At 34.4% G+C, this 25,417-nt stretch overlaps 2 protein-coding genes across 10 annotated transcripts in view; one reads left to right on the forward strand and one right to left on the reverse strand.

Annotated features, from left to right (window-relative positions):
* Positions 1 to 1,747: 1,747 nt before the first annotated feature.
* Ssrp (structure specific recognition protein) lies at positions 1,748 to 13,688 on the reverse strand. Its single transcript, XM_028186552.2, has 13 exons — positions 13,363 to 13,688; positions 13,017 to 13,202; positions 11,963 to 12,178; positions 11,540 to 11,718; positions 11,064 to 11,303; positions 10,688 to 10,816; positions 10,358 to 10,519; positions 9,502 to 9,634; positions 7,760 to 7,941; positions 6,039 to 6,165; positions 5,283 to 5,480; positions 4,420 to 4,686; positions 1,748 to 3,369 (listed from the first exon to the last, which is right to left on the reverse strand). Exons 1-13 carry the CDS (start codon positions 13,411 to 13,413, stop codon positions 3,268 to 3,270), a joined length of 2,172 nt encoding a protein of 723 aa, XP_028042353.1. The 5' UTR covers positions 13,414 to 13,688; the 3' UTR covers positions 1,748 to 3,267.
* Positions 13,689 to 20,013: 6,325 nt separating this feature from the next.
* The window catches only part of Hip1 (Huntingtin interacting protein 1), a 44,476-nt gene continuing 39,072 nt past the window's right edge, over positions 20,014 to 25,417 (forward strand). For 3 of the 9 annotated variants that reach the window (XM_089729543.1, XM_089729541.1, XM_089729546.1), the window contains exon 1: positions 20,025 to 20,526. Coding sequence is in view for 5 of the 9 variants with exons in the window: in XM_089729541.1 (XP_089585667.1) it covers positions 20,443 to 20,526 (84 nt within the window). In the remaining 4 variants the exon portion in view is untranslated. Of the gene's footprint in view, positions 20,527 to 23,139; positions 23,296 to 25,417 lie in introns of those variants that run through there. The other 6 variants (XM_089729545.1, XM_089729544.1, XM_089729547.1 and 3 more) reach the window with 3 other exon arrangements.

The following is a 25,417-nucleotide window of genomic DNA, read 5'->3' on the forward strand; positions in this document are numbered from 1 at the left end:
TTTCTCTTTCTCTCTCTCATTATTTTTAGTACTATGAGAGAGTGCCTCCGTCGTCAGGCGCAAGTGTAATTAGTGTTAAGACACGGACAGCTAAAAAGCTGGAGGAGTCGAATTGAACAAGATTAGAATATTCTTATGGTTCTAATTTTTATGGTGATAGATGGATGAATTCACGAGAGACAAGTTCTAAGTCTGTCTTTCAGTCCAACGTACGACAAAATTCAGTAATTACATTTATTTTTACGAAGTTATTCCTTCATAGTAGAAGTCAATCGTATTACTTGAGAAAAATTGGCATTTGCCTGCATGACTCGAACACTGGTACAGTCGCATCGCTAGAAATGAATGCACCGGAAGTCTTACCTTGCTTGCAGGCCACGACCACTTCTAAAATCCATGAGATTGTCGACTACCAGGCTTTAGGTCGAAACATTGAATAACAATCTTTCCATGACGAACGAGCTTCACAGCTTAATCAAAAGGGTAACGATTTTTGTTAAATCGAACTAAAGGACGAGAATTCCATGGATCTTGTTCAAAACTTAGCTTCAAAAGTATTTCTCGTTGAGCCGATACAACACGAATAAAAATTATGACCAAATAAGATTTCGAATCTACAGTCTAGGTTCTTAAGACTGAGCCCATTCCAGCTTAAAAAATAAAAACTACTACTATTGCGCTGGCGCTATGACCCCGAAGTGGGTCTTGGCCTCCGACAATAAACTTTGCCATAACCCCTCCAAAAAAAAACCCGACAGAAAACAGAAACGATCCGATCCCATAAAAAATAAACACCTAAATAAAAAGTTAGAGCTTGGTCATTTGTAATTTGGTTTGTAAAAAAAAAAATTCAATCAAGTGGCAGTAAATAGCTCATCATTACTATTTTTTTCCTACCTAAGCTGATAGTTCCTAGAGATACCATATCAGCGTCACCAGTAGGTTAGTTAGATGAGCTCACGGGCCTCAAACCTGACGTTGTTGCTAACACGAACCCTAGCAAGAGCTGTGCTTCGCAGAATCTACCATTGGATCGGAAACGCGACCCACTGAGAAGACCCGACGAAAAACTCAGTGAGCTGTGTCTGTGAGTTAATTTACACGCCGAGCCCTGCGTGGCCAACGACGGGTTCGACGAGAACGACGACCGGTGCTTGGGGTACCTAAAAGCAACGTTAGTGGATCGGGAGGATCCGAGATGACGTGTTTTGGGCGACGTCGACTGTTTACCATTCGGCCCGCAGGATCGGCAATGTAGTTACTTGAATGCACGAGGAGGGTCTTTTAGATGGCAACTTGGCTTTATCGTTCAGATAACTCCGATCCTAAATACGGCTCGAAAGTTCGATCCCTCGAAAAGTTGTTACTGATTGTAAAAATATTAAATTTATAGATGTAACACACTTTTTCAGTAATAAACTTTTTATTAATTTCATAAGTTTCAGTCTCGGGTCCAAAATCTTTCGAGAGGCGACCTCGCACCAGAAGACGCAGCGTGGGTCACCCACGAAGTGGATCGAAGTCCTGCTAGAGGAAACCGCAGGAATCCGCTGGATGCAGGCTGCATAGGACGGTCGTTGTTGTGAATAGTGGCGGCCTATGTTCAGCCTATGTACATCCAAAAATCACGTTCTATACAATATAAGTTACTTAGTACAAAAAAACGATGAATACTTAATAAATAACGTAGGTATAATTGCATCGGAAATTAGGTAGGTACTATTAAAGAAAAAATTAAAAACAAATGTATTATTAAAATTTATTGAAGTTGTTTTTGTATGCTGTGGGGCATTTCAATAAACTAACAACAAATTATTTATAGTGCAAAGGTTTTTACATCATATCATATCACATTCGTTGAGTACGTTAAAAAATGGTACAATTTAATAAAAAGGCTATATTCCGTTATGGAGAAATACGTTCGGACCGTTCATTAGTATAGACATTAGAATTTCAAGGTCTTCAGTTTTAAATTTTAGTGTCGGATTCATAGTAACATGTTCATCGCAGGTGTAAGTCGATATTAAAAAAATTGTTCAACGTTTTTATGCAAATTTTGATTAACGCGTTCTTTGCGCACCCGACCCCTTAAATATCGTCCTTGTCAAACCAAAATCTGCTATGTGCATTTTTTGAGATTTTTACTTTTTGACTTTTTCGTATAGTTCACAGCCCGTTATCTACCATATAAAAAAAAAACTGTTTTGTGTCTATAGCTTTAATATTTATCTATAGCTTTCATTTGATATAGTTCTTAAAAATTCACCTTCATATAAAATTTTATACGAAAATGTTTTTACTCGTTGATTCAGAATATAGTTTTTGTACATAGCAGATTTTGGTTTGATAGCGACGATATGCCTTTTTAAATTTGTTTGAACACATTTTTATCCATTTTATTTCAAGGGGTTTATCTGGAATGAAAGCGTGTACATCTCCACACAACAGAACAGCGTGAGTCGCATCATTTCTTACCTGGGTGAAATTATTTATTAGTGACTATTCGACAATCTTAGAGGGGGTTCATTATGAATAACACAATTACAATGTAAATCTTTTAATCACATCGGAATCATACACTTAGTTTAGCAATTGCTTCTTAAGCAGAAACGGAAAAAAAATACATTACATATTAAACAGGTTGCAACATTGTTATGATTGAGTTGATTATGATGAATACTCATCATTTTATGAATTTTACTTCGTCAGTTCTGATGTACAAAATTCGAGTTTTTAAAGAGTGCTCGAGTGGTTACTGGAGTCCACGACAAATCAAAACTCGAACACCGTCACCCACCTTGAGACATGAGGTCTGTCGCTCAAAGTTGTGCAGTATAGCGTTTGTCCCGTCCTTTAGCGGAACGTGAGGGCCACAAGACTTCCTACAATCAGTAATCACGTTTTTTTTTTAAATCTGGCTTTCTATTAAGTCACTATCTGCGGATTCCGACCACCAGTACAGTCGGTCGGCTCAACACAAGTACACCGGACGCCTGCTCCGTTAGGCCACGATGACTATTACAAATTCAATCGATAAAAGTACTCCCATTACAAAAGGGTGCAAACTTGTGTGATAGTTCTTGAATGATAATTAATTTATTTACAAAATTATTGATGAATTCGGCAGGAATTCCAGCCTGCTTAGGTTACACTGATAATAAAACCATGTAATTTCAACACATTCAAATAATTATCATACCATCGATTTACCTTGCAATATCAAAGTACAAAATATGCTTATTACAATCTAAAACTACTATCTAAAGTTTAATTACTATCACTGCCGCTGTCGTTTCCAGACGCCGATGATGCCTCGGCTTCGGAAGACGAACTCTTAGATTTTTCTTTATCTTTCTTTGTGTCTTTAGTCTGTAATCACAAAATAATATGCGTTTGAGATTGAACGAACAAATTTTATATATATTTCAACTTTTAAATATATTTGTTTGGTTCCTTCTTAGTAGACTACGACACTAGATTAACGGGTAAATAATGTTTTATGGCAATAAATTCGTCACTTATTGTGAATTTTCCTATAGCTGAAACGTTCGGAATGAGCACTATATAATGGAGTGGGCTTAGCTAGCTGGGATACATCAAAACGACAACACTGATGTTCATCTAGCATTATTCTGACTAGTGGTCCCGCAGTAGTCGAAATTCGACTATAATTAATTGAAATTATAAGTTTGAACATTATTATGGTTCTATTGTCAAAAACTATTTATTATACTTCTATAATAACAGATTTCGCCAAGACTACACTATAGACAAATAATATTAAACATAAACAATACATATTATTAACCTATTCTAATTTTGACTGCAGATTTTAAGCAATAACAAAAGTTTGACAATAAACAAAGAGTATATGTGTGTGTGTCAAATACATGGTGTGTGTAATGTTTTCTTTATTGATTTAATGTATTTTTATGCATAATTTTAAAAAAAAATTAGCATTCTGCACTTCTTCTCTATATCTTAATCTTATACCTTTAAACGAGCAATTCTTGTATATTAATATATACTAATATATAATGTGAATCTCGGAAACGGCTCCAACGATTTTCATAAAATTTAGTATACAGGGGATTTCTGGGGCGATAAATCGATCTAGCTACGATTTATTTTCAGAAAATGTTGTTTTATTCGTGTTTTCAATCACCAACTCTTCCCGACATCTATTGGCGAATAATAATACTATTTTTCTTAATTGAGGGCAACTAACCGTTTTAAAGACACAACAAGATGGCGTTAAAAAAAACCGAGCAAAGCTCGGTCATCATCTAGTTGTCTATAAGTGTGGAAAATATCATACTCCTCCGTCCGCGCAATTTCCGTAAAAAGGGGTCCAAAGTTTTTGCTTCACGTATATATTTCAAATTTGAAGCTACTACAAGTCTAAGAAAATGTACTTACGTCCTTCTTCTCCTTCTTCTTGTTGCTGTCGGAGTCGGAGGAGCTATCGTCGTCTTCTATAAACTCTTTGCTGGTGAACTTCCCGGTGGGAACGGCGGCAGGAGTCTTCTTTGCTGGAGGAGCTTTGGTCTTCTTCTCTGCTGTCTTTCGTTCTTTTTCAGCCTGTTTCTTTTTCTGTTTGAACTCGTCGGCCGCGCCGCTGTCTTTATACTTCTTCATTGCGGCATTGTATTCTTCTTTCGCTTTGTTGGCTTTCTCTTCCCATTCCTGGAGATTAATAATTGTAAAATTTAACATCGGATTTGATAAATAAGCGAAGGTTTCATAAACATTGTAAATAAGATGTTATAAGAAACGTTTTGACAGTTTGGTTCATTTAGCATATCGTCGCTGTCAAACGAAAATCTGCTATGTGCGAAAACTCTATTTTGAATTACTTAACGAGTAAAAAAATTTTCGTATAAAATTTTATATGAAGGTGAATTTCTAAGAACTATATCAAATGAAAGCTATAGATAAATATTAAAGCTATAGACACATAACAGTTTTTTTTATACGATAAATAGGGCTGTGAATTATACGAAAAGACCTAAAAGTAAAAATCGCAAAAAGTGCACATAGCAGATTTTGGTTTGACAACGACGATATGACTTTATAATTTATTTCAATTAAGTCAATCAGAACTGACTTTCGTTATTGTCATCCTAGGACTGTTTTTTAATAATCCAGTTATAGCCTGACCAAATATGCAGGTGAAACAGTCAAAAATGTTTCATTACGTGGATCCAATATTTCATTTGATTGTGTTGCACTATATCTTATAAAAATTGAAAAGTCAGTCTCGAATAGGGGTGTGCACTGACCGATTTGTCTTTCAGGTCCCTCCAGAGTTCTCCCGCGCGCTTGGCGACCTCTGTGACTTTGATCCCGGGGTTCTCTTCAATGATTTTCTTTCTGTTTTCGTTGAGCCACAGCATGAAGGCGGTCGCGGGCCGCTTGGGCGCGTTCACGTCCTTCTCGCGTTTCTTAGACTTCTCTTTACGCTTACGTGGCGCTTCGGACTGAAAACAACGAGCAAATTCAAACATTTTTAACAAATTTACTGGTGGTAGGACCGACCTCTTGTGAGTCCGCGCGGGTATTTACCACCACCCTGCCTATTTCTGCAGTAAAGCAATAATGCGTTTCGGTTTGAAGGGCGGGGCAGCCGTCGTAACTATACTTGAGACCTTAGAACTTAAATCTCAAGGTGGGTAGCGCATTTATGTTGTAAATGTCTATGGGCTCCAGTAACCTCTTAACACCAGGTCGGCTGTGAGCTCGTCCATCCAATGTATCAAGTTACCTATTCTACACGGGAGTTAGAACAAGTTACTGTACATATGAAGGCTTTGAATGAATTCCGTGCAAATGTATGTACGTTTTAAAATTATTTTAGGTTAAAGTACATCGGTATGTGTCATTATGACATGTCACATACGTATTCTCAAGTATATTTTCTATTGCTACATCACATAAATATACCTTTAGACAAATCATTTTACAAACAAAAATAATTTTTAAGTACTTGAATCCTGTATGGTATACGGTTCTAATCATAAGGAGTGTGATGTGCTTACAATAGTCTTAGCCTTCTTAGGTTTTTTCTCTTTCTTCTTTTCTTTTTCTTTCTCCTTCTTGCTATCACCGGAGCCGGAGCCGCCTGACGCGTCGGAGTCCTCTGAAGATGAGGCGTTCGTGTCGTATCTAAAATTCGTTATATTTATATTATTTTATACGGTCAAATTTCATTGATTTGTTTGCTTCGTTCCTAAACTTCCTAGGAATCGATTTTGAGCAAAAATTATCGGTGGTCGGAGTGATAGGAGTTAATTTTCGGATTATGGATTATGCGTATTTTTAATTTTTGTCATAGTCGACTCGGAGATTACCTTCAACATTTTTTCACTTTTCATAATTTTTACTTTAGTCTAGGACTGACTCGGCTGTCCGAACCACGTGTACCACCAGAGTACCATTCCATTTACAGATAGCATCCTTTTTTAAATATTCTAAATTATTTTCTGCAGCGCAGGACCGATCTTTGTCGCGAAGCTTAGGGGAGACCTGTCTGACAGTGGACGTTTGTGAGCTGATAGAATAGAATAGAATTCCTGTATTCAGTTTCAAAATTTTAGCTATATATTGTTTTACTGTTCTTTTTCAAGTTAAGAAATCAAAATCTCCATGTAAATAATGCACAAACATACAGGTTTACATTTACTTATATATTATGATTTATATATTAAAAAGAGCAAGATGTCAGCCAGGCCAGCCTCATGTATTTTTATGTAGTATATAAAGCAATAACTAAAACCATATTTCTCATTTTCTAAGCTGAGCATAAATATTCTAGTCATCTATATTTCTATACTAGTAGTATTATAAAGAGGAAAGATTGGTTGGTTGGTTTTATTGAATAGGCTCCGATACTACTGAACCGATTTAAAAAATTATTTCACTGTTGGAAAGCTACGCTATCCCCGGGTGACATAGGCTGTATTTACTATATTTTCAAAAAATTAGGGATCCTTACTGAAACTCCAATAATGTGGAAAAAAAATTACCTAAAATGTTTTACATCGCGTGCGCTGTTTCCCAAGCAAAGCCGGGGCGGGCCGCAAGTCTTCAATATGTATACTTCGCTTTTGGGAACGTTACCCGTCACGTTACATGTTCGGTACATAATGATTTGAATATTGCATTGGCACGTAACATAACGAGCAGACCAAGGGTTGAGTTTGCTCGTATTTTTATCATGACTATATTTTTTTAAGGTCTCAGTATAGATACAATGGCAACCTATCACGGCAGGAATAAGCAGAGTGGTGGTAACTTCCCGCGCGGACTCACAAGACGTCCTACCACCAGTAATCACACAAATTATAATTTTGCGGGTAGGATTTTTATCAGACGACGTTATTCCTTCACCGTGGGAGTCAATGGTGAACGTGTGTTAAGTACGTATTTCATTAGCAAAAATTGGTACGCGCCGACGGGATTCGAACTCCGTTGCATCCTAGCGATACGAATGCACCGGACGTCTTATCCTCTAGGCCACGACGACGACTATTTAGAGAAGCGGTCGGGGGACTTTTTTAATTATTACCCCAAAATATTTTTGTGTAAGTTGATATTACCTCATGGCGAAGATCCAAAAAAAACGAAAATATATACTTTTTACTCACAAAAGTTTCATTTTTACTACCCCCAAAAATTTGATTTTACCTCATTTGGGGTAATTTACCCCGGTTCCCCGACCGCTGATTTAGAGGTAATAATGTAGTGTATATAGAATTACTCTTCAGCGACGTCGCTCTCCTTGGCCTTGTCGGGGTTGAAGTCCTCGTCGGTGCTCTCGTCGGAGCCGTCGCTGTCGTCCGACTCGCGCTCCTTCGCCTCCGCCTTCACGCGCTCCAGATACGCGTCCGGTTCCTTCTCCGTGTCCGAGTCGCCGAAGTCGTCGTCGTATAAGGCTTTGTCCTAAAATATAATAACATCATTATTGTTTACAACGATCATACATAATAGGGATGTTCATTTAAAATATACATCGATGTTTTTGGCGATGCATCAGTCGGAGCGGTTAAATCGATGTTTTTCGATATATCGAATTGAAACATCGTTTCCGGCTAGGAGTGGGTGATATAAATCGTATCTAGATTCAATATCTATATATCGCAGCAATATCGTTGAATCCGATATCGCCCCGCACGAAATCTATATATCGATATCAGCCGATACACGATATTGCTCGATGTGATGCGTCGCCATATCGTACCGATTCGTGAATCGCAATCTATATATCGATATCAGCCGATACACGATATTGCTCGATGTGATGCGTCGCCATATCGTACCGATTCGTGAATCGCAATCTATATATCGATATCAGCCGATACACGATATTGCTCGATGTGATGCGCATCGGCATATCGTACCGATTCGTGAATATCAGCAATATTCGTTTGGTTCGTATCGAATCGGCCAGAGTGAGTGAGCGCATGATAGGGATATCATGTGATGAATGAAACAGAAACAGGCATTATCCATACAATTGTAAACCTTATATTTAAGTCCATATGTCTGTAGATTATTCTTAGCGTATCAGCAGGATACAATTTAGGAAAGAAGTTTCAACTTTCGACCCTAACTTGAATGCAGTATAGCCTATTTGCATCGTTGAATTTAATTTCACGCGCTTTGACCTTGAACTAGAATTTTTGGACAAGTGTTTATAAATACTTAAAAGTTTTTTGTGTTTCATTTTTAAAGTACACATTTTTCTATTTTTAGTTGAATCCAAATAATTGAGCTTATTTCTTGTGTTTGTATTAAACTTTTGAAATCTACACTCTTTTGGTATATTTTGTAATTTAAAATTAAGACACAAAATACTAAAAACTGAAAATAATGTAGCCAGTCCTAAGCCTGATAAAAGCACGAAGGAAAGTTTTTTTGATATTTTTATTTTCATGTTCTTTTTATTACTTTAAAATCATATTATAAATTGATATCAGAAAACCAACCGTATAACGTTGACTTAAATCTATATCTACTATGATATTATATCAGCGTATCGTTTCAAATCTCAAATATCATGAATCGAGAAAATCTACTAGCATCCATCAATATATAGATTCAGAAAATATATAGATTCAATATCCGATATTGATACTCGATATATAGATACGATTCGATACGCGGCAAAACCGATATTACCCACTCCTATTTCCGGCCTCTATCGACGCAGTCACAATAGGATCTAAACTACGTTACGTAGGTATTCCGTGAGCAAAAACGATTAACGTGTCATGTCGCAGTCCGAATATTCTAAAATACATTTATCTATGCCAATCCCTCTACAACCTGCCATTCAGGGACATATTGGTATATTTTATTTATAATTTTCTAACAAGAATTCGATTGTATTATTTTCATCATGTTGCTATTAAAATTAACTTTTAGTATTGAAAATAATACAGAAAAGCTAATACTGTCGGATTATGATTGTCTTTAAAAAAACCTCTGATTAAAACTCACATTCTTTCCAGTATTCTTGACATGTAATTTCTTCGAAGATATATAATTGAAGAGTTTATCATATTCTCCCTTCTCGATACTGCTAAACGTGTGCACGCTGCCCAACTTCAGTTCTATTTCGAAATCAAATGATCTGGAATAAAACGTATTTTTTTAATTGCTTAGATAGACATCTACAACGTAAATGGTCGGCATTGCCGGCGCATGCGCAATGTAGGCGTGAGGTGATGGTTTGCTTATTAGATATAAAATCTATTTATTTTATTTTTATTTTTATTTATTTTATTAGGCTCACAATACACATCACAAGCTAAAGATACATAAAAAACACAAAAAAAAGAAACAAAATCTGGCTTGCAACATAGGTTATGTGCGCACGACAAAACAAGACATATAGTGCTGAATTTGTATAACAAATAATAATTGGGAATTTTATTGATTTTATGATCGAACAATCACCAATAGCCGTCGAACAAACGATAATTGATCAAAATTAATTAATCTGAACGATAAGAATAAATATATCTAGTAAGGGGGGCCAACTTAAGGGTGATCATTTCTTTAATTAATTATAAATAAATAAAAGACGAATAAACAATTTTTACATTCGAACATTAACAAACAAACGACGAACAAATAATAAAATAAAATCCGAAAATTAAAAAAAGGGGGGCCAAATTCAGTGAGCCGCGGGCGCACGCTACTCACACTGAAAACGGAAGCACCTGGAACATATATTATACACTTCCCTGTCAAAAGACGGACATAGATACTAAAAATTAAGTCTAGAAAGCGGGCATACGGCCGTGGGAGTGACTTACAGGTCGGTTTGCTATAAAGTAATATAAATACTTACTTAGTCGACGAAGCGCCCCCTCGAGCGAAGTTCACAGACGCAATCTCCTCAAATCGTATGTGTACTGGTGGCTTGTGAACGTATATGAAACCTTTGTCTAGGGGATACAGATAGCCAGCCGCCGCCTTGTATGAACACGCTATGGCCGGGGTCTTGTGGTGTCTGGAAAATCAGTCCCAAAAACACCATAAACATTTATCTTTAACTTCATGAGATAATTTGAATAAATAAATTTGTTTTATTAATTATATAATGTATATAATGAGATGTATAATTATTAATTATTTTTAATTACGATGTTAGGAAGCAAAAATATGTTCAATAATTTACCCTAAAAAGTCACCAGGACCTGTTACCCTTCTATTGATGATGACCTTCATGATCTTGGCTAGAACTTCGTATGTCGGTCCAGATAATTCCTTTGTTATTTTACCTTCGTATTTGTCTTTCAGTTCTTCCCTGTAATTGTTTAAATTGAAATTAAAATATAACATCATTAAAGTGATAAACAGAACATGCAGGCACATATTTGATTACTAACAACAATGCAAGAATAATACATAGCAATCTTAACAACTACATTTCATTACTTAAAAGGTGATGGTGTCGGAGTTACCCTATTTAAATATAAACATAATAATATGTTTTTATTTTACTTCACTTTAGATTATGCAATAATAGACAATTTGCCAAAAATGTTACTCACTCTGTAAAAGGAAGTTCTACAGTTGTCTCCTCCTCAATACCAAACAACAGCACTAAATAATGGTACCTTGTTTGACCCTGTTTGATCGGTGGATCCAAGGAAACGACAAAGAACATTTGCCTCGTATCCTTGTGAGGTAATAAGAATAAACGGAGAACTGTCGACATAGGGATCTTGTAGTCAAAGGTTTTACCGTGAAGCTGAAAGAATGTCTGGAATACCTTGATATCATAACGACCACTAAAAAAATTTAAAGCAAATAAATTAATTTAATAGTTTTTCAGAACAATTTCATTCAATTGCAATTCATTGAATTTAATAATACTGCATTTTTATTTTTACTTTTCTAGTCAATTCCGAAACATAAAAGGTACAAAATAGCCATACCAAGAACTGGTTTGTTATTGTAGACATATACAAATAATAATCTTATATTTAAAATTAATGAAAATTACAAAAATATTTGGAAACCATACCGAGGTGTCAAACATTGTAGTTCTCTGAATATAGCAATAGCATCACCAGAAACTGAAATAACACTCGCTTTGTTCATTACTTGTTGGTGGAATGCTTCAACTGCATCCAAATCATTGGCCACTTCACTGGTGGGAATGTGGAAGCGCATTTCCATCAATGATACAGGTGTGTCATCATTCTGTAATTTTCAAATCAAAATATAAAGTATTTTATCATCACTATCCATTTCCTGGAAATTGTTCTCTACAAATAATACTCTTAGACACAGACAACAAGTAACACTTTTTCTTTTGCAGATGTTTTATTTGAGTCAATCGATAGCTGCATGTTTGATATGATTATATTAGATATCTTACCCTTGTTAAGTACAACTTTAAGTTTTTGGATATTTTCTTACTTATTTTCATGATAGCAGAACTAACCTGATGAAATTCGAGTGTGACTTCATTCTTTCCTGTATTGCACTGCGAGACATAATGCAATGGTATTTCAAAAGCTGTGTTTGTACCAACATTGAAACTTAGTACTGCTCCATTAAATTTAGCTGTACCCCAGTTCCAACCTTTTAGAGATAACTCTTTCTCTAGCATGTCTTTATTATAATTGGCTTTGAAGAATTTTGCAACCTTCTCTTGCTCCTGTAGTATTTCATTTATTTAATTAGATGTTTCCAATCATAGAATCATAAAAACACTTCATTTGTTTAATTCATTTTCATTTTAGCGGTAGGCAGTGGCTTGGCTCTGCCCCTGGCATTGCTGAAGACCATGGGCGACAGTAACCACTCACCATCAGGTGGGCCGTATGTTCATCTGCCTACAAGGGCAATAAAAAAAAATCATTTAGCTAGAATTTATTAAGCTAGTTTTATTGTCATTTTTTAACTAACCCCCAGGACAAAACTGTTGTTTATAAGTAGATAATTTAAATTATAATTCTACATTAATAACTAGTTAAGAGGTTATTTTTAAGAACACATTTTAAATTCAGAACTCTTCCACAGAACACTGCGCAGAGTAATTCTTATTTCGTTATGAAATATATTTGACAAGCTTAATAAAAACTGAATGGACTACATTTATTACACATACTTTTTTGTAAATTCTCTATTTGTATCAGAGTGTATAGAATATGTGGCCTAATAATTTTGAAAAAATATTTATTTACTTTTTAAACAAATTTCAATTATTAAAACACAATTCCAATTATGTTTGATTTTAAAAACAACAGCCCTTCGTCTTTTCCAACAATAAGTTTGAAATGGTACTTAGGCAGGATCGTTTTTGTTGATTATTTTAAAATGACTGTGGCAAATTATAACCCATATTCTTATGATTTGAAATATGAAATGTTATGGTTTAGAACAAAAACCAGAACTTATTGTCGCATCTGTTATTTTGCATAATAAATGAGTTATCTATCGCAGGGACGTGTAAATTTTGTCAATTATGGAAAACTTATGTTGTATTTACTTACACCTTCTTTAAAACCTCCGTATCTGTGCAATGTACCATTTTTGAGAAACAAACGTAAGCCCCACGAACCAATGAACTTCTGGAAATTCACCAGCTCAATGTCATTAGCTGATATTTGTTCAACTTTGCCGGTTTTACTATTCTTGAAAATTATGTTTTGGTCTGTCATTTTTAACCTCCCTGGTACCTGAAACGCCAAGCACTCTTAATATAATTCTCCATGATATTTCTTAAAATGCTTTTCATAAAGCGTTAAGATAACTTAACTTTTAAGATAACTTTTAAATAACTTTAAGATAACTTTTTATTTATAAAAATAAAAAGTCATTCATTCTTCATCGACATACCATGTTTCCTTTTATTTCTGCGGACACATCGTTATACTCTAAAAACTCCATGTTTCGTTATTTGACAATACTTTACAACACGATGTAACAATGTAAAATTAGCGTATATTTCCTTAAGATTGAATAATAGTTTCAATGATTAATTAGTCACTGTGTTTTATAGTGTGTAACGAAAAACTTTTCATTTAGGTACATACTAGTTTTCAAGTTTAATTTTCAATTCACCTCTCAAATATATTAAGTGTATAATCTATGAATTCACCCACTATAAGTTACGTTATTCATTAAAGTGTAATCTATGATAACATGTGTACTGTGTATCTATGATGTTAGGAGACTTTTTGGCGGGAGCGCGAGGAGTGAAGTTGTGTGATTTGTTTTATTTTGTCTATTTAGTACCGTAAAATGGGGCGATTAGGGACAAATTCCAACTTTATGAGCAATTTTAAGGTAGTTGTTGATGTATATAATGCTATATCAGGATCAAAATGGTTGAGTCTTGGGGGCATCTTTGTTGTCTAATTTAAAATTATGCAACTAGTATTCCAGTTTAGGCAAAAAATGCAATAATAGGTGTAATCCCTATTTACCCGAAAATTGCGGTTAATTGGGACGAAATGAGAAATTTGCTAGGGTTGGCACTACTTTTATTTTTATATATAGTTTTAATTTATTTATTTATTTAGTTGCACCAACAAAGTGATCATCAATAAAAAAAATTGAAAACTGACAAAAGTACATGGCAGACATCACCTCAATTATAGGTGCAATCGACAGTGCATTAACAACAAAAAAAAAATAAAAAAATATATATATATATATTTATTTTTACATATATAGTGGGCTTTCTTAGAAACGGTTTATATTTCTCCGTTCTTGGTAAGTACTTAGGGGCTGATATTTCTATCTGGGTTAAGAGATTAGGTGTGTCGGTTATTCCATGGATTAATCAGATGAATACTACCACTCTGAACAAATATTAAATATTTTATTATGTATTACTTAGACATTTTTGTCCACCTTGAGATTTCATTGATCTTGTTACATGTCTCTGCAAAATCGACTTACTTATATTAAATTGCTTATCTATTTCAACTAGACTTATTCCCAATTTCGCTTCGAATAAACCAGATTTTTACCAACAAATTTAAAAAATATTTTATAACTACATAGACAACCCTACAAACCTGTACCTATTTATACTTAGGTCGTTTCCATTTCACGTATTCTCATCCCAATTGATCCCTTTTTCGTTGTTATTTATACCTAAAACGTCCCTAATATCCCCAAAAACAACAGATTTTTACATGTATTTTTATTTAATCAAATACATTAAAACCAATAACAACTGGGACTTACCTTTAATATATATGCTGGTTCAAACACTAAATAACGTTTATAAATCATAGTCGTCTTCTATTATTATCAAATAAATAAAAGAGAGCAAAGTTTCTAGCACTAAAATAATTACCACCACAGGAAGTTAATTTGAAACGCGATTTTTTATAAGTTAGCAGCTATTATCATGCATATTCAGATTTGTTTTGTGAACTTTCAACATTCTACTATTAAACTACAAAAAACGGAAGATTTTGCAACGAATATAAAACTTATATTGAGCGTCGAAAGATTTTCCCGGTTTTTTCCCGATTCGCCTCTCAATCCCTAATCGCCCCATTTTACCGGGACTACTTCAGGTTTAAATGTGTAATAACGGTGGTTTATTAACTGTTTAATATCTGTGAAAGTGCACAAATGTGGGAAAATAAAACAAAGCCACTGGACGTCACTTCTCGGGATCCTCCAAAAAGTCCAATTAAAAAGTCTCAGTAGATGACCAACATTTTACTGAGATTATATTTCATCCCATATCATCTCATCTCGTTTCATTTGATTTTATCCCAGTTGATTAATGTCTCAAATTAATCATCTTCATTTCATTTCATCATTTTTCATAAAAATAAGAAAATGAATTAAAATAAGACATGACTTAAAAGTCTTAGTTACCAGATCATAAAATCCCTTAAAAAATCTATGATGTTAACTTAATTAATAGTATAATATATTTTTATAAGGCTTTATGCAAGTGCTTTATGTTATTAAATAATAATCACACATTGAGTTAAAGGATTCAGTATTTGTTGACTATTAAGTAACTTTTAACGACTCTCGCAACTGTAATAAGTAGAGATTGCAGGCTACTACCGTTATATGTGTTATTCTATGATCTTATGAATATCTTAAATATGCCTTAAGTAATTCTACGTATTCTACTATCGTAGAGTTTTCATTCAATTTTACACTTTTCATATAATTTAAAAATTCCAGTTAAAATATAGATACATACATTTCTATGGTATCATACACATTTTTTTCCAACATAGATAAATGATGGTTGGTTGGTTGGATACCATAGATTATACACTTAATATATTCGAGATTGGATACTATCAGAACGGCTCGACAAAATACAACTTTGAAATGCAACAAGCTGTATTTTTGAAATTTGTTGTAATGGGAAACTTTTTGAAGCGAGCGCGATTATGCGATTCTTAACGCATAAATTGATATCGTTTACGATACGTATCGCCCATTTCTACCAATGACTAAAAGACTTGATGTAGAACAGATTGTTTGGCGGGAACACGAGGAGTGAAGTAATGTGATTTTTTGAAGTTATACTTCTTAAGGCGCGTTATGAAAAATTGATGAGAGTGAAATTTTACGATGCGTGCGCACTGTGACACAAAATTAACAGAATGAAGTTGCCCACTAAATCGCTCATTACAATACAACCGACGTAACTTGGCGAGTCTGAATATAGCCGCAGGTGAACTTTCGCGGCTCTGTAAATTTGGCCCCCCTTTTTTGATTTTCGGATTTTTTTATTTTTAATTATTTGTTAGTCTTTTATTTATTTATAATTAATTAAACAAATGATCACCGTTAAGTAGGCCCCCTTACTAGATATCTTTATTTTTATCGCTCAGATTAATTCACTTTGATCAATTATCGTTTGTTCGACGACTATTGGTGATTGTTCGATCAACAAAACAATTAAATTCCCAATTATTAACTATTTTATATCTAGCATTTATATTACAAGGATTCGTGTATTTTTGAAATTTGTTGTAATGGGAAACTTTTTGAAGCGAGCGCGATTATGCGATTCTTAACGCAGAAATTGATATCGTTTACGATACGTATCGCCCATTTCTACCAATGACTAAAAGACTTGATGTAGAACAGATTGTTTGGCGGGAACACGAGGAGTGAAATAATGTGATTTTTTGAAGTTATACTTCTTAAGGCGCGTTATGAAAAATTGATGAGAGTGAAATTTTACGATGCGTGCGCACCGTGACACAAAATTAACAGAATGAAGCCCACTAAATCGCTCATTACAATACAACCGACGTAACTTGGCGAGTCTGAATATAGCCGCAGGTGAACTTTCACGGCTCTGTAAATTTAGCCCCCCTTTTTTGATTTTCGGATTTTTTTATTTTTAATTATTTGTTAGTCTTTTATTTATTTATAATTAATTAAACAAATGATCACCGTTAAGTAGGACCCCTTACTAGATATCTTTATTTTTATCGCTCAGATTAATTCACTTTGATCAATTATCGTTTGTTCGACGACTATTGGTGATTGTTCGATCAACAAAACAATTAAATTCCCAATTATTAACTATTTTATATCTAGCATTTATATTACAAGGATTCGTGTATTTTTGAAATTTGTTGTAATGGGAAACTTTTTGAAGCGAGCGCGATTATGCGATTCTTAACGCAGAAATTGATATCGTTTACGATACGTATCGCCCATTTCTACCAATGACTAAAAGACTTGATGTAGAACAGATTGTTTGGCGGGAACACGAGGAGTGAAATAATGTGATTTTTTGAAGTTATACTTCTTAAGGCGCGTTATGAAAAATTGATGAGAGTGAAATTTTACGATGCGTGCGCACCGTGACACAAAATTAACAGAATGAAGTTGCCCACTAAATCGCTCATTACAATACAACCGACGTAACTTGGCGAGTCTGAATATAGCCGCAGGTGAACTTTCACGGCTCTGTAAATTTAGCCCCCCTTTTTTGATTTTCGGATTTTTTTATTTTTAATTATTTGTTAGTCTTTTATTTATTTATAATTAATTAAACAAATGATCACCGTTAAGTAGGACCCCTTACTAGATATCTTTATTTTTATCGCTCAGATTAATTCACTTTGATCAATTATCGTTTGTTCGATGACTATTGGTGATTGTTCGATCAACAAAACAATTAAATTCCCAATTATTAATTATTTTATATCTAGCATTTATATTACAAGGATTCGTTTTTATTTATTTATTTGTTTTTTATGATCAATCAATCACCAATAGTCGTCGAACAAATAAAAATTGATCAAAATGAATTAATCTGAGCGATAAAAATAAAAATAAGTAAGGAAGTAAGGAGGAGCAACTTAAGGGTGATCATTTGTTTAATTAATTATAAATAAATAAAAGACGAACAAACAATTTTTACATTCGAACATTAACGAACAAATGACGAACAAATAATGAAAATGGTAAATGAAAAAAGGTGGCGTGAGGTGTTGGTTTGCAGGCTGGTTCTGGTCCAGCAGGGTATTCCGGGAACCAGCGGCACCGTCTGGGTGGCCTGATGGGCTGCCGTACCGAGACAGCCGACGTTTTAGAGCCTTCGATTCGCCTCGAAGGCTCCGTCGGCAGGGCGTCCTTGGGGTGTGCCGCGCCGTCTGGTTGTAGTATTGACAGCGGTAACCCCCCTACCTCATCCGGGTTCTGGCCTCGGAGGGGATCGGACGTCGGGTGTAAGAGTGCAGGGGAGTCGTTTAGTGAGTGGGCCCTAAAATCCTTGGGCCCGCGGTCTGCTCACAACACCATGCAGATCGTTGAGTCTCACATACCCCGCGCGCCCCTTATGCGCCGGGACCTCGTAGGAGGTTCGGTCCCCGACCCGAAAAAAAAAGAAGATGATGGTTTGCTTATTAGATATACAATAATTAATAATTGGGAATTTCATTGTTTTTATGATCGAACAATCACCAATAGTCGTCGAACAAACGATAATTGATCAAAATAAATTAATCTGAGCGATAAAAAAAAAGATGTCTAGTAAGAGGGGGCCCACTTAACGGTGATCATTTGTTTAATTAATTATAAATAAATAAAAGACGGACAAACAATTTTTACATTCTCACATTAACGAACAAACGACGAACAAATAATAAAAAATAAAAAATATCCGAAAATCAAAAAAAGGGGGGCCAAATTTACAGAGCCAGCTTTCGTGCATGTACACTCGTAAAAAAAGTGTTATTAGCATTCGTTTTTTAGTAATATAAATGACAAAATTATTATTTAATATAATTCATATTAAATATTATTAAATTATTAACGTTAAATATTTATTATTAATTATTTAATATTAAAAAAAAAAAAAAGTATTGCCCTTGCAGGCAGACGAGCATACGGCCCACCTGATGGTGAGTGGTTACCGTCGCCCATGGACATCAACAATGCCAGGAGCAGAGCCAAGCCACTACCTACTGTTTAATACTCTCCACAAGCCTTGTTTGAAGAAGGACATGTCATAGCGCTCGGGAAACACCGTGGCTCATTCCATAGCCGGATGGTACGTGGCAAAAAAGACCTCTGGAAACGCACTGTGGATGAGCGCAGTGGCTCCAGGTAGTATGGATGAACTCTACTCCGGTGGCGGGCGGTGCGATGGCAAAAACGAGATGCCGGTATCATCTCAAACAATTCTTCAGAGCACTCCCCATGGAACATACGGTACAAAATACAGAGGGAACTGAAGTCCCTTCGCAGACCCATAGGTTCCAAACGATCCGTGAGAATGGGATTAATCCCTTCTTAGTATAACTTCTTACGCGCGTACATAAGTACACGCACCCTTATTTTTTTTATTATGGCTTAGATGGGTGGACAAGCTCACAGCCCACCTGGTGTTAAGTGGTTACTGGAGCCCATAGATATCTACAACGTAAATGCGCCACCCACCTTGAGATATAAGTTTTAAGTTCTCAGTATAGTTACAACGGCTGCCCCGCCCTTCAAACCGAAATGCATTACTGCTTCACAGCAGAAATAGGCAGGGTGGTGGTACCTACCCGCGCGCACTCACAAAAGGTCCTACCACCAGTACAAAAGGTCCTACCACCAGTACAAAAGCTCATACTACCAGTTTTGTTTTATTTGATTCGTTTTATTTTGTCTATTTAGTGTTTTTTCAGGTTTAAATGTGTAATGACGGTGGTTTATTAACTGTTATAATTGTAATATCTGTGAAAGTGCACAAAGTTGGGAAAATGAAACAAAGCCGCTGGACGTATATAGTTTCTCGAGATCCTCCAAAAAGCCCACTGAAAAACTACCATTTTACTGAGATTATGTTTCATCTCATACCATCTCATCTCATTTCATTTCATCTCAGTTGATTAATGTCTCAAATTAATTATCTTCATTGCCTTTCACTTCATTTTATCTTTTTTCATAAAAGTAGGAATATAAATTAAAATAATTCTTGACCTAAAGGTCTTAGTTACCAGGTCATAAAATCCCTTAAAACAATGAAGTAGACCGATACAGGAATACAGGAATACTAATCTGTGAATACAACAGTTAGTCTTTTGGTGGTTGTGTCTGTTCCTCACAAAATCGAGAAAGTAAACAGTGTTATATAGTTTTCAAATAGTAAAGTAATTTAAGTAGGTAGTGTTTTAATTAATCTGCGAGTTAAGAGTAAATCATGGAGTAAAGTATGTAATTTAAGTAAATAAATCTCAAAATAAATTCTGTACCTACCAACATAAATAAATAAATAACTTTTAAACTTGATTAGAAACAATTAACTTGAACCATTCAACCTGTTTAAATTAGGGGAAACTATTTAAAAAAAAAACAGACTTTAACTCAGTGTATATGTGAACAGTAAAATTAGTGTGCTAAATTTTAATACACTGAAGACGAGAAATTCTAAAATATTTTGTGGGTGTATGTACTTGTTAATGTGACAAACTTATGGCGTCTTTATCCTTGCCCCGTGTGCTTCAGCTGAAAAAGAACAGTCTGGATGCTGAACGTGAGCAGTTCGAGAAGACCCAGGTAAACAGATTGAGCTGTACATTATTATTGAAATAATAGCACCCACGAGAGTAGACGAATCTAATGCCCGCCGATAGTAAGCGGTTATATTGAGCATTTAGAGCACTAACATTTATCTGTTGAGCCAGAAATCAACATCAAATTTTAGTCAGTTGTAAATTCAGTCTATAACCAGTTTAAATAAATTAGAAAGCATAGTTTCTGTGGTGGTCTCATAGTTATGCTGATTACTTTATTTCCAAAGCTTAAGGTTCCTTTCGGGATTTTACTTCAATTAATCCATAGATACATTTAGATTATAATTTCAAAAGCATTATCTGAAAGATAGATATGCATGTTCATATATTTTTTGCTTCTTAAAATACTTGTCATATACAGATACAATAAAAATTAAATATATATTTAATTAAATAACTATATATTTTTAAATATAAATTACATTCATATGTGTGAGTAATATAATCATTCATCATATTGATGGTCAAACCTGACATAAAAATGTAAAAAATGCATTCTAAAAGCTACCTTTTATTTATTTACGGGGAACTAAATGGTACAGTACATTACCTACCTATTTACATACCTAGTTTAAGCAGGATATGTACATCAAAAACCAAAATAGTCTCCACCATTTACTGGTTGTAGAGCATCTTATGAGCCAACAGATTGTCATAATAAAAATGAATAACCGACATTACTGACTTAATTTCATAAATAAGTATTATTATAAAGAAAAAAATATTGTAATATATCAAAAATAAAAACAAATTAACATATAGAATCTACTGAAATGAAGAAATCATCTGTAGCCAACTGGCACGTAGGTGTCTGTATTGCACTCACATATTACATCATAGCTGGTTACTCTTGGTAGAGCAGTTGTGGTCCTTCCATCCTTGTTTATTATAGCCTTGACAGCTGTGCTCCACAATTCAGCAACTAAGGCTTGGTGCACGCACTTGTTAAGTAGGATTTTGGTAAGGATTTTATACTCACAGCTCATGACAAACTCACCAGAAATCAGATATTGACACTTAGCAAATCAATATTGATTACTCTTTCACAAAAGCAGTAGTTTACATTTACCACTGTACTTGAGACCATAGAACTCATCTCAAGGTGGGTGGTGGCATTTACGTTGTAGATGTCTGGGCTCCGGTAACCACTTAACACCGGGTGGGCAGTGAGTTCGTATATCCATCTAAACAGTAAAAACAAACTTGTACTGCAACAATATTTTCTAAATTTCAAATTAATTCATCTAAATAGAAAATTTGGTTTTAATTTTGATAAAGTATAATATTTTCTTAATAGATACAGAGAAAAAGATTTAGTTCTGTTGGGAAATGAGTAAACTTTTCAGTGTTGTAACAGAATTGACAAGGGAAAAGGATGTACTCATTGTTTCATGACATCATTATTATAGATGTAGGTGTGTGAGAGCTAATGTAGGGAAACTTCAAACAGCTCCTTAAATGAACTAGTTAGATCATTATATCTGAAAAGTATCTTTCTAAGCTATCATAAGGTGTGTCCTCAAAGTTAGATGTGTTCAGGTGTGAAAGTTATTAATCATAAAATTTCAGTGGCAGTATTTCCTTATGAAATTATGAAATTACCCACTTTAGTAAGGTCCATAGTTACTATGTTAAGAATTGGTAGGAGGTATATACTGGATTGCATGAGTACCAAATCCTCTCTATTTCTGACTCGAAGCAATTGTTCGTTACATCTTAACATTGTTTTTTTTTTTTGCTATTTTTGGCTATTGGACCAATGTAATTGAAACTTCAATATTATGTCTCAAGATGGTTGGTAGTATTGGTATGTCTTTGATCCACTAACTTGATGTCATGAATTAGTTTGTTTGTCTTACTTAGTTATTATAAAGTTGTGTACTTAATCATGCTGGAGAGCTGACGTTAAGGTAATAAAACGTGTAGTGGACACGTCTATTAACTAGAAAACAAAATTGTAGACCATAAACGCTTGGCGCATATTCGAGGTTTCACCAACTGAACTGCGCGTGTTAATAATAACAATAAAAACCCCGTTGAAACTAAAAATTTGAAATTTCTAACTACACTTTGTAACTTTAGGAAGAGCGTTGAATGCATTTCGAACAAAACACAGAAGTTTTCCGCAGTCGTAATGAATCGTGATTAACATTCCTACTAGTTGATACAGATGTACCTTTTACGACATTACTAAAGCACTTTGCAAGGATTCTCGGATTCTCGATCTTATTAAAAACTCATTTAGGAATATTCACAGTATTGATTTTGAGATACCATTGACAGTTGCGAATTATAGAACACACATTCCAAAGTCCAGCTGTATAATAGCAATATTATTCTGAACAGTTTCTAAAGATTTCCATTGATTTAATTTCAATAAAAAAAATTACGTGAGGTTCTCTGATATAATTTGGTTTTCAAAATATTGTTTATTGAATATAAAAGAAAACCTCTCATAGTTGCGTTGTCAATTTAAACTTTTATCAAATAAAGATAAAACTATAGTTGTGTACGCTCCAGCTCAACAACATTGATAAACTTATCAGGGACTATCTTTCCTGCTGATTTTACCATTACCTGTTACATTTTTAGTATCAACGCGTCAATATAGCATTGAATTTAGAATGTTTGACACTATTCGCGCATGTCGAATATTCTAGTGTTTTTTCTTAATAACGAATGTAGTGGGTTTGTGCTTAGTTGATACACGTACAAAGATATCAACTGGAACAGTGAAATAAATATTATGCAGGTAATCTTCAGTATCATATTATAATATTATTTGGAAAGTAAGTAATCGAGTTAAAGTGGTTACTGTCTTTGATGAACATTTTAATAGCTAGGAGACAAGAAATCACTTTTGCAGAAATATATGTCATAACGGTTCAGAAATTTTAAAGGTAATTGTCACAAGACATGTGGTATATATTATAGATTTTCGATTAAATTTCGTCGGTCGTAATGCTCAGCACTGACCAGTCAAATTGTGATATTCCTTCTAGAATGTTTCCTAGGATAACTGCTAAACAAAAAATGGAGTTAGTCGCTACCAATTAACATTTTGAGAGGTCAGAGTTTTGTGTAATTATGGTGATTGTTAATATCCGCTGACATCACATCACCCCATTTCCACCGACCATCAAACTGCAAGTTATTAAAAGTATCTATCATGTCATAGCAATAACATTTGTTCTCCTATAGCAGACGCGTTTGTTCTCAAAGCATGTTTATTTACGTAGGTTGTATGTCGTTATCTCATACATGCGATGACTCACATCTTGTATACGTTTTAGATATGAAACATAAATTTTGAAAACTTCTTTCAAGGAATTTAAAATGATATTACTAATTATTATAGCATCCATATTGTAATAAAAATATGTAGGTAGTTTAAAAACGAACACGTTTAAATAGTATAACGAACTAACAATTAAAATCATCTTTTTGATTGATTTATTAATCAAGATATTTTATAATTTGAGCGTAACCATAAAATTATTGTCTTGTTACCGGTCCTTGATGTTTGTGCACGTTTTAAAGAAATCCGATGTCTTGAAGTCTGTGTCTGTCTTGAAAATGACATTCAAAGATTTCGTTAAATGCAAACATATACTAAATACTATACTATGTACATATACTAAATAAATGCTATACTAAAAACTGTATATACAACCAATAATAGCGACATTAAAAATGAAACAATTCAATCGGTCCAATTTTAGATCATAAAGTTAGGTATCTTCATCTTTCATCACTCAATCTACACCCAAGTGAATCGTTTTAATTAATGTACTAAATTTTTTTAAGAAGTACGCTTAAGCTAATACTCGTTTCAATGACGTATACACATTAAATTTGTTTACATAGTCGGCTTCACATATAGGATGTGGGCTGTAAGGGCAATCACCGCGCATCCTCTTCCACTTGATCTCCCCAAATACTTCCTTTTGACAACAATGATTGCCGTATAGTTCTATAAAATATTTTACTATTGGTTCTCGAATGCACACTGCTAAACTAAACGAATGAGGCTCGATTTTGAGGCTTTTTTAAATGTGGATTTACTTGTGTTCCGGAGACCTTTCCAGTTTCACCAGGACAGGTGCGTGAGCTCAACCAGACGTTTTTACTATTTATGTTTGAACAACCTCCTTCAATCGATCGCTCATTGCTGAGCATCGTGATGCATCCGTCTGGTTAAAAAACCACATAATTAATAAATCAACATCTTATTCTGTTCAAGTATTAATGAGAAAAATATTTTTTAAGATTTTCAATGTTTAGATGATAAATAGTTGGATAACAATAAGATTGTTCTCATCAGACCAGTGTCAGGACAGTTGTGAAAAATGTAACCGTTCATTAAAATATAACTATAGATTATAATGTTTCAGGATATGACATTACGCATGGCCACCTTTTTACAGCCATTCCCGGGAAAGTACTGGGAAGAATACAAAAGCTGATTAAATTACGCACTTATTTTAACGACTTGCCTCAATCGAAGATTTATTTAAACGGCTAGTCAGTTCAATGGATTTCCAACGAATCTGGAAGCTTTCTCTCAGTTTGTGTTGATTACACACACGTTGTGACGTTATACAAGTATAACGTGTGTCTAATGTTACTATCGTACTTTATAGTAGGTATATATCTGTGCTTACTTAAAGCCAATCTAACGCCACGTGTGGCTATTTTACTGCTGGTATGGCGTAAACCCACAATGATTCATATTATCCACGCCTTGAATATTCTGCCTCTATGCTATTCAGAGTTATCGTTTGAAGTGTAACATAGCCTATATTTAAATGCAATTATTTCTTTAAAACTGCGCTATTCACGCCATTTTTTGTTCGATAAATCATTAACAAAAA

The sequence above is a fragment of the Bombyx mandarina genome, chromosome 08 (genome assembly GCF_030267445.1).
Source record: "Bombyx mandarina strain Sakado chromosome 08, ASM3026744v2".
NCBI lineage: Eukaryota > Metazoa > Arthropoda > Insecta > Lepidoptera > Bombycidae > Bombyx > Bombyx mandarina.

Bases quoted from the DNA above. Each gene is read 5' to 3' on its own strand.
- Ssrp (XM_028186552.2), bottom strand. From the start codon at position 13,413: ATGGAGTTTTTAGAGTATAACGATGTGTCCGCAGAAATAAAAGGAAAC. The intron at 12,179-13,016 runs GTAAGTAAATAC...GAAATACTACAG, and splicing joins ACGGAGGTTTTAAAGAAGGT to GAGCAAGAGAAGGTTGCAAA. The intron at 11,719-11,962 runs GTTAGTTCTGCT...TGAAAATTACAG, and splicing joins TCACACTCGAATTTCATCAG to AATGATGACACACCTGTATC.